Source organism: Lethenteron reissneri, unplaced genomic scaffold, assembly GCF_015708825.2.
Source record: "Lethenteron reissneri isolate LAM-NWPU_2019-01 unplaced genomic scaffold, ASM1570882v1 scaffold_1640, whole genome shotgun sequence".
Lineage (NCBI taxonomy): Eukaryota > Metazoa > Chordata > Hyperoartia > Petromyzontiformes > Petromyzontidae > Lethenteron > Lethenteron reissneri.
In genome coordinates this window covers 2,672,009-2,689,776 of record NW_026891378.1, presented here as the reverse complement: position 1 = coordinate 2,689,776, position 17,768 = coordinate 2,672,009, and the positions used below count along the sequence as shown (strand labels likewise).

The 17,768-nt window shown below is 46.9% G+C and overlaps 1 protein-coding gene across 1 annotated transcript; it reads left to right on the top strand.

Annotated features, from left to right (window-relative positions):
* Positions 1-4,487: 4,487 nt before the first annotated feature.
* LOC133339116 (E3 ubiquitin/ISG15 ligase TRIM25-like) lies at positions 4,488-17,362 on the top strand. Its single transcript, XM_061547241.1, is given in 7 exon segments — positions 4,488-5,201; positions 11,102-11,197; positions 12,008-12,241; positions 14,421-14,443; positions 14,871-14,965; positions 16,766-17,124; positions 17,126-17,362. Coding segments are annotated over 7 exon segments (1,560 nt in total). The 5' UTR covers positions 4,488-4,640; the 3' UTR covers positions 17,318-17,362.
* The last annotated feature ends 406 nt before the right edge of the window (positions 17,363-17,768 follow it).

The following is a 17,768-nucleotide window of genomic DNA, read 5'->3' as shown; positions in this document are numbered from 1 at the left end:
CACTGTCAAACTCAAGAAACCTAAGACATCTATTTAATTGCCTGTTAACTATCCCAACAACGAGAATTGAAATAGGTGACAACCATTTTACCGTTGCAGCACCAATGTTTTGGAAAAACCTTGTTTCCTCGGGGCTGGCTCTCCACCGCCATGTGTTAACCTGACTTCCTCCCCCGCGTAAACCACCACTCATGCTGCGGTGGCTGCGTGCATGCGCACGAACCGTACCTGCTGCTCACCACGTGCACGCACAGCCACCCGTTCCTGCTGCGGTGGCTGCGTGCGCGCGTGCCCGCTTAGGTTGCCTGCCCCGACTCACGCTAAAAATAGCCGTATGAATATGCCGCGCCTCTGCTCCCTCCCACAAAATCTGCTTCCTTCTGCCTTGGAGGCAAATGCGTAGTCTCGGGCACATGACGATCGAATCGATGGAAATATTCGCGCGTTGCACCACTGAGCGTTATCGTCGCTACGCGGACACGCTGCGTAAAACGCTCTTCGCTACGCGGACACACTGCGTAAAACGCGTGTCGCTACGCAGACACACTGCGTAAAATGCGCTGAGTAAACCCGCACGCGATCACACAAGCACCGGGAACAACAAAGTTCAAAGTTAATGTATTAGGTATAGCCCTGTGAGCCATTCGGCTCTTGAATCGGGTGCAACCGCAACAAACTAAAAGCAAAAACATGACCAAGAAAACATCTTAAAGTGACTATGTGCAAACAGAAAATCCAAGAAAAGACAGCAAAATATTGCAGAAAAATTACCGTACACCAACCCTGTGCAAATATCCCAGTGGGATGCAAGTCAAACAAAAACAACCACAAGACAACTTAGCTTAAGGCCATCAGTCTAACTCTGTACTACAACAAACAAACATGGCTAAACCAAAAAACTTTTCGAAAATCACCAAAATAAAGCCATGAAAGCAATGAAACAGTGGTCATAGGAACTGTGAACGACGATCGGATTGATGATGATATTCGCGCGTTAATCCGCTGGGAAAACACGCATGGCGAGCCCAAGCGAACGGGGCGCAGTTAATGAATTCCTACCCGCGCTGCCTCACACACGCAGAAATCACGCGGCATCGTTGCTCTGTGCTAAAGTTTATTACTGGCTCACCCGAAGAAAAACCATGCGTGACCCGGAGCAAAATACCTAGCGAGCAGCGTCCCACCTGTCTCTATCCAAACCCTCGGGGAACCCTCGCGCTATTCCTCACCCCTCTTACGTACTCACGATACGCGATGGGAGTTGGAGGGACGAGGATCCGGAGGGGTCTTTGCCTGGGTCGAGTTGTAGCTGCACTCGCCGGCGTCTCTCGGACGCTCGAGCGACTGGGAGTCCGACTGGGTAGCTGGCTGACTGGAGGAGAACTTTTGATTTAAAGCTTTCGTGACTGCAGGGATTCATCGTCTTGGTTCTTTCGGTAAAGTCACGTAGAAGGGAAGTAATAAAATAATAAAAATTAAACATTATAAAATAATTCTCACGACGTTTCTGCCACAACGCAAGTAGCCGTCCTCAGGTGAAACCAGGTCTGTCTAGGCGACAGCGTCTGAATGAAACAGCACACGTGCTTGGAGCATATATATATATAAGCTGGGTTGGAAGGGGGGGGGGAAGGGGGCGCCTTGACAAAATAATTTGCATATCAAGAGGAATCCAGCATACCCATGGGAAATGCAGGTATGTGATTAGTACTACTTGTGTCCGTGCATTATGCAGGATTAGCAGCATCCAAGGGAGGGGATATGGGAAATGCAGATATGTGATTAGTGCTACTTTGCCCGTGCATGATGCAGGATTAGCAGCATCACAGGGAGGGGATAGGGGTAGCATTAATAAAGGGAAGAAGTGTTAATAGTATGTAGCTGCAGTAACTAAACCCACCACGTTAACAACTAAAGTATAAACTACATAGTATCATCATTATACTAAATATACTCTACAATAAGCTGAGTTACTAACAGTAAGTAATACATTATAATTGTACGTCGTAAAAAATATAATATGCTTCCATCTAAACTTTATTCTCTTACATCACACGAGTCTACACCGTACTATATATTGCCATAGGGTGGTTTATAGCAATACAGTATATAATTTAATGTTTGGGTTTGTCTATGGCAATATAAAGTACGGTGTAGACTCGTGTGATGTAAGAGAATAAAGTTTAGATGGAAGCATATTATATTTTTTATGACGTAGAATTGTAATGTATTACTTACTGTTAGTAATTCAGCTTATTGTAGAGTATATTTAGTATAATGATGATACTATGTAGTTTATACTTTAGTTGTTAACGTGGTGGGTTTAGTTACTGCAGCTACATACTATTAACACTTCTTCCCTTTATTAATGCTACCCCTATCCCCTCCCTGTGATGCTGCTAATCCTGCATCATGCACGGGCAAAGTAGCACTAATCACATATCTGCATTTCCCATATCCCCTCCCTTGGATGCTGCTAATCCTGCATAATGCACGGACACAAATAGTACTAATCACATACCTGCATTTCCCATGGGTATGCTGGATTCCTCTTGATATGCAAATTATTTTGTCAAGGCGCCCCCTTTTCCCCCTCCCCTTCCAACCCAGCTTATATATATGCTCCAAGCACGTGTGCTGTTTCATTCAGACGCTGTCGCCTCGACAGACCTGCTTTCACCTGAGGACGGCTACTTGCGTTGTGGCCGAAACGTCGTGAGAATTATTTTATTATGTTTTATTTTTATTATTTTATTACTTCCCTTCTACGTGACTTTACCGAAAGAACCAAGAAGATGGAGGAGAACTGACCAACGTTTCTACTCTTCCCTCCTTTTATCTCTTCCCAATTCAAAAATCCCTGCCTAAGTTGTGTTGCCCTCCCAGCCAATCGGGCCCAATCTTTCCACCCGCGCAGGGCTAGGCAGCGAGCGATACCCTGCTGGCCAATCGGGCGCCTACCTGCGTGTAGCTCTCACTTGCTTCACAACCCATTGTGTACGTGCCCATCGTTTTCTCCCACTTGCTTCCTAACCCATTATTTACGTGCCCGTCCTCCCTCCCGTACTCTTGGCTGAGGTTTTTACCTTTAGCCAGCTCGCTGGGTGTTTTGCCCTCCCCACGGCCCTATTCCCCTGTGTTTGGTGTGTTCCCACGGGGCCGCAGTGCATATTCGGCCTGGCGGGGGTCGGCCAATTTCCTGGCACTGGGAAACCGTGGGTCATCTCCACGAGGGGTCCCTCGGGTAAAAACCCAGGATAACAGGGGACCCCCCCACGAGACCCTACGTGGGCATCACCATGGTGGAGGTAATCATGAAGTGACGCAAGAGTTGGTTACCCACCGTCACACTCTTCCTCTTCCCTCCCCCTACCCTTTCGTGATCTCTAAGTATCCCCGATCACAGTCACCCATTCGTCAGCCTTTAATACGTCCCTATCATACGTATCATTGTATTATTTAACCTTTTTATTTAACTATGTTAAGCACATTGAGAAAAGGTGTGTTATAAATATAAAACAAGTTGTTGATGTGAGCACCGCTGTTAACAGACGCAGCGAGGCTCGCCACTGCTCTGGAGGTCGCCATCTGTTTAAATTGTATCTGTCACTGTCAGCGAAGGCTAATCTGCGTAAATTGTCCTTCAACAAGTAACGCCCCAATGAGCCACTTTTCAAATATTGTTTTGGAATGTTCAGCCAATTCCTCTTCAAATTAGTGTTTTTGAATGTGCGAGAAATCCAACCACAACCCTACAGCAGGCTTTTCGTTTCAGACTGTTGAGGACACCTGCAGTGCCCATGGAGGCCACCTGCTTTGAGTAGTGAGTCCATGGCTGTGCACCTTGTCAGGCTCATTATTTGTGGCCAATGTTTTGGACAAACTTAATGAACCCTGTGGACCGTTTAGAGACTGAACTAAAGAGTGAAACTTAGACTGGAGGGACTTTTTCAACTGCAACTCCGACATCCTTTCTGGACTGTCTGGACAGGACGCACCAGGATTTGTTGGTGCTCAACTGTTCTTATATTCGCGTCTTTAAGGGTCACGATTATTTTGAGCTTTTGATAGGTGAATTCAACTTTGTTATGGAGACAACCTACGTCATCTCTGCGTGACGGTGGGGCTCGTGAGTTTGTGTAATTGGAGGGTAGCTGTTGATTGTGAGAGCAGATAAATGGACTACAAGAGGGAATTTTGTTAGGTCCAAGATGGACCAACCTTCACAGAAGTGTGTTGAGAATGAGATGAGTTGACACAAGGTGAGTTGACAATAGGTTAGTTGAGATTAGGTAAATTGAGATAAGGTGAGCTGAGTCTTTATTAGCTACTTCTCGCACCGAGACGTCTCTTGCCTGGTCAAAGTCAACACATTCCAGGGCGCGCCCCATGATATGCAAATCAAACTAAAATAGTTTGTACTTTAACCTGCCTCACATTTACGTGGATTGTTCCTAGTTTAGTGTCTCAGATGTCGCCAGAGACTGCCTGAGCTACAGCCAGAGACTGCGTGAGCTATAGCTAGATACTGCCGGAGCTACAGCCATTGACTGTCTGTGCTACAGCCAGCCTGCCTGAGCTACAGCCAGAGACTGCCTGAACAACAGCCAGCGCTTATCTCTGAATGGAGCCACAGGATCATGGCAAGTGCGTCTCCCAGTGATAGCGAGGCTCCAGGGGAGTTGACCTGCCCCATCTGTCTGGACGTCTTCCGTTGCCCCTGCACGCTCAGCTGCGGCCACTCGTTCTGCCTCAAGTGCGTGGAGGGCACCCGGGATGCGGCAGAGTCCTTCTCCTGCCCGCAGTGCCGAGTGATCTTCCCTCAGGGACCCAAGCTGATCAAGAACTTCACGCTCGCCAACTTGGAAGAGCAGCGCCGTGCTGCAGATAAAATTGCCACTATGGTCTTGTGTGACTTCTGCAACGATGGCACGACCGCTGCCTTGAAGACCTGCCTCAGGTGTGAAACCTCCTACTGTGCGACTCATGTAAAGCCTCATCAGGAGAACCTGAAGTTCAGTGACCACGTTCTGGTGGATCCAGGCACGAATCCTGAAGAACGCAAGTGCAAGACGCACAGAAAGAAGATCAAGTTTTACTGCCGACAGGACAAGAGCTTGGTCTGCACAACCTGCACCATCGCAGGAGACCACAAGGGTCACGATGTGGCTACGCTGGAGGATGAGCGCAAGACACGGGAGGTGAGACGGTTTGTGTGAGCGGGAGCCTCTCCTGCGTGAAGTCATAATTTTCAAGTACTAACGGAACAATAATATCCAACTAAATATTGTAATATTCCTCTCTCAGCTTGCCATTGTTTCTTCAAATTTTAACAACCTTGATTTAATATAAAGTATGCTGAGGTTGTCATAGTGCAGAAATAATACAACAACATGTGTTATTATCAATCCTGTTATATGACAAATTGATAAATGTGCTCTTAGTATATTTAATAAAAACGAATATATTTAATGCGTACACTGTGTTCTCAAAATGACGTGAGTGCATAGACTGTGGTTCGTATACAAAAAGTGGTTTGTGGTAGAGGGGAGCATTCCCTAAAATTTTAATGAAATGTAAAACGACTAGGACTGCGTGAGCTGCAGTGCTCACCGCTTGGTCGCCTCGTGCCGGTCCGTGCCAGTTTAGCGCCACACTCTACAGCAGCTACCGGGTCACTGGACGTGGTGTTCCAGAAATGTCACGTGATTTTCACAAACCAAGTATTTCGTGACCGTATTTATATTTTCATCACGATGCTCTCTACCGAATTTCTCGGACACTCAACAGTGACATGGCAGCGCCTCATTGTACCATGTAAAACTAAACTAAAACTTTTTTATTTTACCAAATGAAGCTCAATGACCTATGTAGGTATTTTTCAGAGGCAACCTGGCCACAAATGACAGCTCAACGAAGTGGCTTATCATGTCTAAATGTATGGCAACCAAACACTCTAAACGCACCTTTATAAATGTGAACAGAAAAAACGAAGGACCCAGAGAAAAATCCATGCGATCATGGAGAGAGACATGAAAACTCAATTTATACAGGCATCAGGCACGGGTTTGAACCCACGACCTCCTTTATTGCAGGCAAGGCAGATAACGTCTCACCACTCCGGTGCTCTGTTCATCCACTACTCAGCCCCGCCCACTATTATGGTAGCCCCGCCTACTACAGTAGCCCCACCCACTACTCTAGTAGCCCCACCCACTGCTCAGGTAGCCCCACCCACTGCTCAAGTAGCTCCACCCACTACTCAACACCGCCCACTACTCAGCCCCACCCACTAAGGTAGCCCCACCCACTGCTTTTGTAGCCCCAACCACTACGCAAGTAGCCCAACCCACTGCTCTGGTAGCCCCACCCATTACTCGTTTAGCCCCATCCACTTTGGAAACCCCATTCATTACTCGGGTAGCCCCACCCACTGCTCAGGTAGCCCTGCCCACTGCTCAGGTAGCCCAAACCTTCTTCTTCTGGGATCCCTCGAAGTCGAGTTTGATTTCCCTCCAGGTGTCACTTGTCTGTGTTGTGAGGTGGACCTGGCTGGCCATGGGTCCGGAGATGGCTGAATCGGCCAATCCGTGACCTGCAGATCTTGGCACAGTGGGGGCATGGATGGTCCATCCTGGAGCTCCCACTTGTCGTCTCTGTCTCTGGTGTGTGTGCTTTTCAGCGTGCTCTTTTCCTGGCCATCAACTCTCTTCGCTCGGCCTCAAAATGCTGAGTTCGATTGTTTATTTTGGCCCTCCATGATGGTCTATCAAGAGCATAGATTTTCCAGTTTCTTGGATCTACGTGGCATCGCTTGAGATGCATTTTAAGGTTGTCACGGAAACGCTCCCTTTGACCACCGGGGGCGCGTGATCCATCACTGAGCTGGGAATAGAAGATTTGCTTAGGAAGCCTCAAGTCATTCATCATCACAAGGTGACCGGCCCATCTGAGTTGATACTTCATCATGATGGTCTTTATGCTAGATGAGTTTGATCGCTCCAGGACAATGATATTAGTTTGTCTTTCTTCCTATGTGATGTTTACTATTTTCCTGAGACAGCGTTGATCAAACATTTCGAGGGATTTTATGTGTTTACTATAAGTGGTCCAGATTTCTGCAACATATAAGAGGGTTGGAATGATTACATCATTATATACGGCCACTTTGGTCTTCGTGGTAATGTTGTGGTCTTCAAAGACCCTGTTCTTAAGTTTGCCAATGGCAGCACTAGCTCGGGAAATCCGATGTTGGATTTCATAATCAATTAAGACATTGCTAGAGAGATGGCTGCCTAAGTATGGGAAACTGGGAGCGCTTTCTATAGTATTGCATTGTTGGTAATGATTGTAGGGGGTGGTCGGTGTCCTCCCGGAGCTTGTTGAAAAATATATTAGTTTTTCTGGTATTCAGTTTTAGACCCATCCTGTTGTAAGCATCTGTACATATGTTGACAATGATGACCTGAAGGTCAGCTTCTGAGCAGGCACTGACTTGGGCATCATCAGCATATTGGAATATAATAACGGATGTTTTCGACTTGGCTCTTAAACGGTTAATGTTGAATATGTTCCTGTCTGTCCTATATGTGATATTTATGCCTCTGGGAAGTCTGTTCTCTGTCAGATGAAGCATTCCCACCAAGAAGATGGAGAAAAGAGTTTGTGCAATAACGCAGCCTTGCTTCACACTGGTCCTTACTTCTATTGGCTCTGAGGTTTCACCATCAGAGAGGATGACAGCCTTCATACCATCATGCAACAGATGGAGGACGTTAACACATTTTGTTGGGCAGCCATATCTCAGAAGGATTCTCCATAGTGCATCACGATTAACAGAATCAATAGCTTTAGTCAAATCAAAGAAGGCGATGTACAATGGTAGTCTCTGTTCCTGGCACTTCTCTTGGAGTTGACAGGCTGAGAAGATCAAGTCTGAGGTTCCCCTACCAGGTCGAAAGCCACTCTGCGATTCAGGAAGGAGTTTTTCAGCAAGTGGTAGAAGTCTGTTTAGTAGGATTCTTGCCAGTATTTTTGCAGTGGTGGTAAGAAGAGAGATTCCTCTGTAGTTGTCACAGTCTGACTTGTCACCTTTCTTGAAGATGGTCACAATGATGGAATCTTTCCCTTCGTTGGGAAGGTCTTCATCAATTCAGATCCTGGCCATGAGGGAGTGCAGGTGTTCTAGTAGGCATTGTCTTCCATGTTTGTAAATCTCAGCAGGAATCTGTTCTAGCCCACTAGTTTTGTTCTTTTTCATCTGTTTGACAGCATTAGCCACTTCAAGCATCGTTGGTTATCCAGCTAAATCCTCAGTGGGAGAGTGTTGCGGATCTCACTTAATATAGAAACATCTACAACAGCGTTGCAGCTGAAGTGTTCCTGCCAGCGGGAGATTATTGCATTTTTGTCTTTGAAGATTTCTGTCCCATCCTTAGACTGAAGTGGTGCAAGGCCCTGTTTTGATGGTCCATATAAGACTGGTTGCTTTAAAAAAATCGTGGGTTATTGGAATCTGAAAGATGTTGTAATTCGTCTGCTTTGTTTCTGAACCAGTTGTTCTTCAGTTCCCGGATTTTAGTTCGTACTTCCGATTTGGCCTCCTATATGATTTTTTTTTCTGTCTAGACTGTTTGTGTTGTCAGACGATGAATGCTTTCTGCTTCTTGTCAATGAGGCCTGTAATTTCCTGGTCGTTGTCATCAAACTAGTCAGTTTTTCCTTCGTGTGTAGCCAATGGTGTGCTCACAGCTGGTTATAACTGCCGTCTTGAGTTGTGTCCAGTACTCATGAAAAATTCCTGAAGCCTGGTTGGTGCTGAGTCTTTTTTCACTCGGGCCTGTACTGCTGGGTCTTTTAGTCTGGTTACATTGCGTCTTTTCCTCCGTAGTTTTGGTCGGTTCATGTGTTTGTGGTTTAGTTTGAGAGTCACTACTGATCGAATTAGTCTGTGGTCAGTCCAGGAATCGTCTGCATTGATCATGGCACGAGTGATGCGGACGTCTGTGCTGTCAAACTTCCTGACAATCACGTAGTCCAGTGAATGCCATTGGTGTGATCGAGGGTGGCACCAGGAGGTCTTACGGCTATTCTTCTGCCGGTATAGGGTGTTGGTGATTGTCATGTTGTGCTCAGAACAGGTTGTAAGAAGAAGGTGACCATTGGAGTTGGGCTTTCCAACTCCCTCTTTACCAATTACACCATTCCACATTTGATGGTCTCTCCAAACTCGAGCATTGAAGTCGCCGAGGAGAATCAGCTTTTCAGTTTTTGGTGTACTCTGAAGGATTTAGTTGAGTTGGCTGTAGTAGGTCTCCTTAGTCTCTTCTTTAGAGTCCAGTGTTGGTGCATAGGTGCTGGTGATGGTTGCATGTTGGTCTATTGCGAATTTCAGGCGTAGGGTCATCAAACGCTAATTGATACCAATTGGGAGCTCACTTAAGCTGTTGATGAACATGTTGTCGATTGCAAACCCTACACCATGCAGGCGTCCATGCACTGGTTTACCCTTCCAAAAGATGTAGCCTCCACTTAGCTCAGTCAGTTGGCCTTCATCTACCAGATGGATTTCGCTGAGGGCGGCAATATGGATATCAAATCGTCTCAGCTCACATGCCACAAGAGCTGTTTGGCGCTCTGGACTTTGCGAGTTTGGGTTTTTGTGAGGGTGCTGACATTCCAGGATCCAATGTTTAGGTTATACAGTAAAACCTTGGATTGCGAGCATAATTCGTTCCAGAAACGTGTTTGTAATCCAAAGCACTCGTATATCAAAGCATTCGTATATCAGTTGTGATCACGTGACGCTCGGCAGACAAAGCGTATACTGTATGTACTACAGTACTCGTATTGCAATACCTCGCTCGTTTATCAAATTAATATTTAAAAAAAAATGCTTGTCTTGCAAAACACTCGCAGACCAAGTTACTCGCAATCCAAGGTTTTACTGTATTTATTTTTGTTTCGACCGCAATTATTGATGTTCCCTCTGGTCGCGGTAAGCGAGATAGGATGTTGCTCGGCAGTCTATGTTTAGGGCACATTTTCTAGCCTCCTCCCAATTTGGGGTGAGCAGAGTGGATCCTTGTGGGCTTCTCAGTCACAGCTACAGCTGCCGGGATGCACTCCTGTCTAATCCGAGTGCATGACGACCTTCTAATAGCTGCCGCCTTGGTGCTGGGTTATGACTAGGAGCTTCGAGCCGCATAGGCCTGCCCCGCTCGCCACTTGCCAATCGCCCAAGGACTTTGGGTGTGTAGTGTGGTGGTGCGATGGCACATCTCCTCTGGAGGGTGCCAGTGCGTGAATTAATTTACGTGCAGTGTCTGTTGCACACCAGCTACCGCACTGGGCTTACCCAGGAATCAAGCCTGGATCCAGTGACGAGACAGAAAACCAAGACGATTAAAAGGCTTGTCCTGAAGCACCAGACATCCAGTGTCTTCTCCGTCATATGCCGTTGGCCAACTTAACCGTAGCTCATCTACCCCACCGAGGTGGGCCGTTGGCCACTTGGTATCCACCCAGGATTTTATCAGGGTTTACTCCCTTAGCCTAAGTGGCTAACCAGAGCTCCGTTAGCCAGCGCGTTTCCAGTTGAGTCCAGACAGGCCTTCTTGGTTACCGAAGTGGCCCAGGTGGTCAAACCACCCACCATATTTCGCCATTTATGGCCATCCTGTACTTTACCTGTTACCACCTCTCACAACATGGACTACTCAGCACCGTCCACTACTCAGGCAGCCACACCCACTAAGCAGGAAGCCAAACCCACTACGCAGGTAGCCCCACCCACTACATGTTGCCCCAACCCACTACTCAGGTAGCTCCACCCACTTCTCGGGCAGCTCCACCCACTACTCAGGTATCCCCACCCTCTAGGTAGCTCCACCCACTGCACAGGTAGCCCGACCCACTTCTTAGGAAGCCCTGCGCAAGTTTGAGCTCCTCGTGAAATCAGTTCCCTTCAGCCCTTGCTCCCCCAGCCTCCATCGCTGCACCAGGGCTACTGCCCCCGTCACTGTGGAGGGTTCGCGTGGGGCGGGATGAGAGGGGACGCTCAGAGAGTGGGTGGAGTCTCCCCTGGTGACGTCTCTCACAGAAACAAGTGGGAGAGGAGATGCGGGCGGTGGAGGAGAAGAGGAGGGAGGTGGAGGAGTCCGTGAGGCGGATGGAGGCTGCTCTCAGGGACGTGCAGGTACCGCGTCTGGGCCGGACTGTGACCCCGTGACTCAACTCTGAGTAGTATTTGTGATGGAGAACAACTCCATTCATTCACTCTGAACACATTGTGGGTCTAAAGATACAACAGTCAAAGCACCTCAATAATCAGGACGAGTAAAGAGGTGGTTCTCATCTCCACTGAGAAACTCATTCAGTGGTGGAAATTCCACATTCCCATATCTCCATACAACTTACCACTTCAACGACTGTTAACTATATTGGTCAGATGAGGTGGTACGTACCTCTTATCCAATACTCTGGTGGCAGAGTTGGTGATCACACACAGACTGTTGTACACTCTTTTAGTGAAACCAATCAGGCGTTAAAGTGACCAGGTGCTAGTATTACAAGAGGTTTCATAATCCCCTTTCTTCATCCATACATATGTGTTTTTCTCACATTCAAAACATTCATTTAAAGAAGAATTGGCCTAATTTCCCATTTCATTAAGGCTCTACTTGTTGACGGCAAATTACAGATTTCCCTTCGTTTCATGTGAAGGTAAATAAAGCATCGTCCTGAGAGTCTTACGCAATGAGAAAGACACGGACCATAAATGTACTCCTGATGGTATTTTATTATTTCAATGCCTCACAGCCCCCGAATCGTGTTGTACTGAAAATGCACAGTGGCGTTATCAGATGAAGAAGGAGGCCTCAGTGCTGCGGACTCGTATCACTGTCTGGACATCTTAGAGTTGCACTCGGGTCACACCGACCTGAATGCCATTTCACAAAGGACCAGACATTTAATGAACAGAGGTGGCATTTGTTTCTCTTTGCAGGGATCCATGACAGATGAAAAGGCCTCAATCTCGGTCAGATTCACCCGCGCGAGAGCAGCGTTGGATGCGGAGGAGAAGGCGGCTTTAGAGCAAGTAGAGCAGAAAGGGCGCGAGCTGCTGTATCAGATCAAGAAGAAGATCGCTCACTACCAGCGCGAGATCAGAGAGCTCCAGGCAGTAGCCACTCGCCTGCAGACCCGAGCGCAGGAGAGTGACTCATTCGCGTTCCTGCAGGTGAGGAATTCGTTTCCAGTGTCGCTATTGGCAGCAGCAGAAGAGGGAGGCTCCTGAATGAGAGCTCGCATCTCATGGGCTTGAGAACACAGCTCCAGTCATGGATCCGTATTGCAGCTCCAGTTGCTGTCATTTGGAAGGCCAGCTCATATTTTCACAGTTAAATCAATTCTCTCTCCAGTACTCTTAGGTTTTATCAGTAAAGTCACGTAGGTAACAAATTAAATAGAAATATTAATAGAAATAAAATAATAAATCACGACGTTTCGGAGGCAGCACAAGTCTCATCAGGTGGGACCGTCACAGCTAAATTTACTATATCAAGTGAGGAAAAATCCAAGAGACAAGCTCTTAAATACATGTTAAGGGTGAGGGGGGAAGGGGCTTATCTGAATGTGGTAGCCAGGGAATGCAACGTGTTGGGGGTGGGCGGGGCTAAAAGAGAACAATTGGTGCATCTCAACTCGGGGTTGCGGCCGGTGTTGGCTGAAAATCCAAATACAAAAAAGCAGTACTGTTAAACGCTGGGGATGTCAACACTCGGTAAAGTAGAATAGTACCTATCAAATAAGATGGTACAAATATGCGTAGTTAAATCTTTTTTACATGGTTAATAACATCTTTCCAATGATTACTCAGTTTGTACCCATCATCACGGTTGAAGTTATGTCTGTGTTTGTATATCTGGATGGCTTCGTGTACAAATCTTTGATGGTAGCCAGAAGGTATGCAGAGCACCTTGGTTTCGGAAAAGACAATATTATGAGAGCCCACCGCGTTGTAGCAATTATCGGCAATGGCGGAAGACTCAATTTTGCCGTGTTTCAGATCTGACTTGTGCTCGCGGACACGATCGGAGACATGACGTTTCGTTTCCCCAATGTAACAATCACCACAGCTGCAACTCAGTTTATAGACTCCAGGGTATTGCAAGTCAGGAATGACATCTTTTACAGATGGCATTAGATCACAGATTTTATTTACTGTACTGAATCGGACTTGGATCTTATATTTGTTTAGAATTTCGGAGATCTTTTTGGTCACGCCTGCTATGTATGGCAACGTGATAGTTTTGATCGGAGTTTCAAGTGGCTGTTTCTGTATGGTGGGAGAAACAGCTTGGCGGATAGTGCGGTCAGAGTATCCGTTCATCTTGAGGGCCCGATTTACATGTTTTAATTCACTGGCCAGGTGGTATTGGTCAGAGATGCCATGAGCTCTGTGGCATAGTGTTTTGATGAGAGAATTATTTTTCTCTCTCTCGCGTCCTTTAACAGATTCCCATTAAGTTTGTTTCATTGTGAATATAATATAAATGGTATTGGAATTGCACTTTTTAAATCAACCATACAACAATTTACACGGTATTCATGATTATCATTAGCCATGATCTATCCACTGATAGATGAAGGCCTCCCCAAGCCATTGCCAAATCTCATGATGCCGCAATGCAACAATCTACCAGTGCCTGCTCACGAGCCGATGTCATCGCTGATTCTTACTTTGTGAGCCTCCTTTGTTCATATTATGGAAGCTAAAATAAATACGAGGTCTCATACACTTATTAATAATATCCTTGTGTCTTGAACATCACTTCTACAAGACCTGCAACCATGTGCATTGGTAACGCCAGAAATTTCAAGTCCCAAATTACTCAACACAGATCAATATCAACCGGTCTCACTCTGAAATATTTGCCCTGCAATGCAGTGTTGGCCCTCATGGGGGTGGCGAGATGGTAACTACGTCGCCTACTATACCGTAGGTCGGGGACATCACGATATATTTGGAGTTTACATGTCTCTCTCCATGGTCGCATGGCTTTTATCCGGGTCCTCCAGTTTTTCCCTCCAAATTTGGAATCGTGCGTTTAGAGGATTGAGCTGTTATAAATTTCCACGTGATGAACCACTTTGTTGAGCTATCGTTTGTGGCCAGGTCGCTTCTGAAAAGAGCCATATACCTCTATGGGCTTTACCTAGAAAAAATACTTTATAGTTGACTATCAACCAGTCTCCCTCTGAAATATTTGGCCCGTAAGTCAGTGTTGGTGATCATGGGGTCATAATCCAAGACTTTGGGGTTTATATTCCACCGACAGTTTTGCAGTGGGAACTCCATTGAATGCAAGGGAATCGAAGTAGAGTCACAGTAATGCATCTCTCTCTCTCTCCCACAGGGGCACCTAGAGGAGACACGCAGGTAAAAGACGACTTTCACTCATGACTCGACACACGACAACATAGAACTGAGTGTGGGGCGTGGGCAGTGAGACACTGGCTGTGTGTGGGGATGCTGCGTGATGATGCTGTGTGTAGTGATGCTGCGTGATGATGCTGTGTGTAGTGATGCTGCGTGATGATGCTGTGTGATGATGCTGTGTGTAGTGATGCTTTGTCTGATACTGCGTGGTGATGCTGTGTGATGTGCTGTGTGTGATGATTCTAAGTGTGGTGATAGTAATGCTGTGTGGTGATGTTGTAAGAAGTTGTGATGAGTTATTATGCTTTCTATGATGAGTCTAGATGTGATGAAGCTGTGATGAGTATCTATGTAATGGAGCTTTGATGATCCTGTGAGTGACGATGCTCAATGTGAGACAGTGGCCGTGTCTGCTCTGCTTTCACAGGGCAGGGAGGGTTACTTCAGCTCCACCCTCAGCTCGCAGCCAACAGGACATTGCCTCACTTCAAGTCCTGGAGACAAATGCAGTCAAACTCCTGTGTGAGTTATTCAGTGTGAATCATGGGTGATTGGGTGGTCTTGACAATAAATTATCTCCGTGTGTGTGCACGAGGTCGACTCAACCTCAAATGAGTACCTGGTGTTTTGTGAAAACATCACCACTAGGGAGACAAAGGTGGCCAGGCGTAGTGCTGGTCACCCACCCCCTTGTTGGCCGTGCCAGCTTTTAAAGGTGCTGACTTGCCCTGACAGTGTGTTAAGGCTACACAGGGGATTTTAGTCTTTGTTTATATCCTAATCTAGGCCCCGACTGATCAGAGCCATGATACTCAGTGTGGTGTTTTTTGGTAAATAATAAGCATTACCAGTCATGGGTAATTGCGATATTGAGATGCGGTGTGTGCATGTGAATGTCTCTATGCATCTGTAGGTGGGGTTAGCGATGGCATAGTGGTTAGCACACTGCACTACGAACCAAGTTTACTGGGCTTGATTACCTGCCATTGCTAACATCAGTGGCAGGTGATATCTGATCCATTCCTCCGCCTCTGCTAGGCAGTTTCAACCTCAAATGAGTTCCTGATGTTGGTAATGGTCATAATGATGGTGATAGTGGTTGTGATGAGGATGGTGGTAATGAAGCTGATATTACTGATAATGTGAGTGATGTGAATGGTGATAGCATTGGTGATGGTGTTGGTCGTGGTGATGGCAGTGATGGTCGTGGTGATGGTCATAATGGTGACATTGGTGATAATATAGGTGGTGATGGTTGTGATGGTTTTGCTGATGGTGATAATGGAAGTGATGGTGGTATTGAGGGTTTCGATGGTCGTTGTGATGATTATGATGCTGGTCGTGTTGTTGGTGATAGTGATGAAGATGTTAGATGGTGATTTGAAGCATTCGTGACTGCAGGAATCCATACTCTTTGGTTCTTTTGGTAAAGTCACGTAGGTAGAAAAATAAAAAAATAAAAATATATCACGACGTTTCGATAGCAACACAAGCGATCGTCCGCAGGCAGAAAAAAATATCCAGCAGTGGAACTGCTGAACCAGCGAGAGAGCTCTTATACCAATGTTATATATGTGGCGATGTGCAAGCAAGCGCTTGCCTCACAGCGCAGTTGGCAGCACCGCAGCTTGTTTTACACATAGAAATTACATTAACTTACTAATTTCCCTAATCTCCCTGCCTAATCACTACCATCAACATAGTGCTAATCTCCCATTAACACTGCTGCTGTGCGCGCATGCGGGGATGATACTCTTATGCGGCGACGGAAGCACATTTCATGCTAATCTCTCTCCCTAATCTCTCTCTCCATAATCTCCCCCATTAACACAACTGACGTGCTTGCGTCCGGGGATGGAATTCCTTTCCAGCTCAGACCCCGCTTGCTTGCCCATCGCCACATATATAACCTCGTGCTGTAACAGCTCTCTCGCTGGTTCAGCAGTTCCACTGCTGGCTATTTTTTTCCACTTGTGTTGCTATCGAAACGTCATGATATATTATTTTTTGTTTTATTTAAATGTTCTACCTACGTGATTTTACCGCAAGAACCAAAGGGTATTTTAGATGGTGGTGATGGGAACTAGTGATGGTTGAAGTAATGGTAGTGATAGTGGTGATGATTATGTTTGTGATGTTGCTGATGGCGATAGTGATGTTGGTGATGTTCATCATATTGATGATGTTGGTGGTGATTTTGGTGTTTTTTGTGCTGTGATGGTTGATGGTGAAGATGATGGTTGATGATGTTGATGTGGTGAATATAGATGGTAATGGTAATGATGGTGTCCTGTAGTTATGTTGTGATCGCTGTTGTCACAGACGGATGCTCACCGACTCTGGACACAAACTCAGCTCATAACCAACTCCAGATCTCCTCGGAACTCAGGACGATGAAGTGGACCGGTGTTTCCCAGGGTCGCCTCGATCACCCACACCGGTTTGATGGCTGGTCACAAGCCCTGTGCTGTGAGAGCTTCTCGTCGGGTCACCACTACTGGGAGGTGGACGTTGGGGACGCGCGGTGGTGTCGTGTTGGAGTCGCGTACGGGACGATCCCACGGAAAGGGGGTGGTGCTGCATTGCAGCTGGGACGGAACGATGCATCCTGGTGTTTAGAGAAACGTGACGACAGATTCTCAGTGGTTCATGGTGGAGTGGAGACTGGACTGTCGGTGAGGGGGGGCCCCCTCCCCTCGCAGAATCGGGCTTCACCTGCACTGGGAGGGGGGGTTCCTGGAGTTTTATCGCGCCGACTCCATGGAGGTGATCCACGAGGTCCGGCAGAGATTCTTGCAGCCTCTCTACCCTGGGATGTGGGTGGGGTATTGTAATGAACCATTGAAGATTGTGGATCTGAGTCGTGCATCCTGAGGATGAGGAATATTAGAACCCCAAGAAACTGAGGCGAAAACCCAAGAAACTGATGAAAGGGGGTATGGTGAGGAGAGGGTGAAGTGAGGGTGAGGGGAGATTAGAGGGGAAGGTGAGGGAAGGGGACAGGTAAGCGTAGAGGGTGAAGGGTCAGGAGGGGTTGAGGAGAGGAAAAGATGGGAAGGAGGGGGTAGAGGCGATGGTGAGGCAAGGTGAGGGTTCGGGGAGGGTGGGGTGATGGGAGGGTGAGGTGAAAATTGAATGAAGGGTGAGGTGAGCATGGAAGGGGAGGGTGAGGGGGGAAGGTTAGGTTCAGGTTAGTGTAGGTGAGCGATGTCACCTGTGAAGTACAAATCGCCGGTGTAGAAGTTTGAGGGATTTTAATGAAATCTGAGTGGGGAATCAGCGCAGCCCCAGAGTCCATGTGGCCGCTCCTTCACCTGCAGTGCGC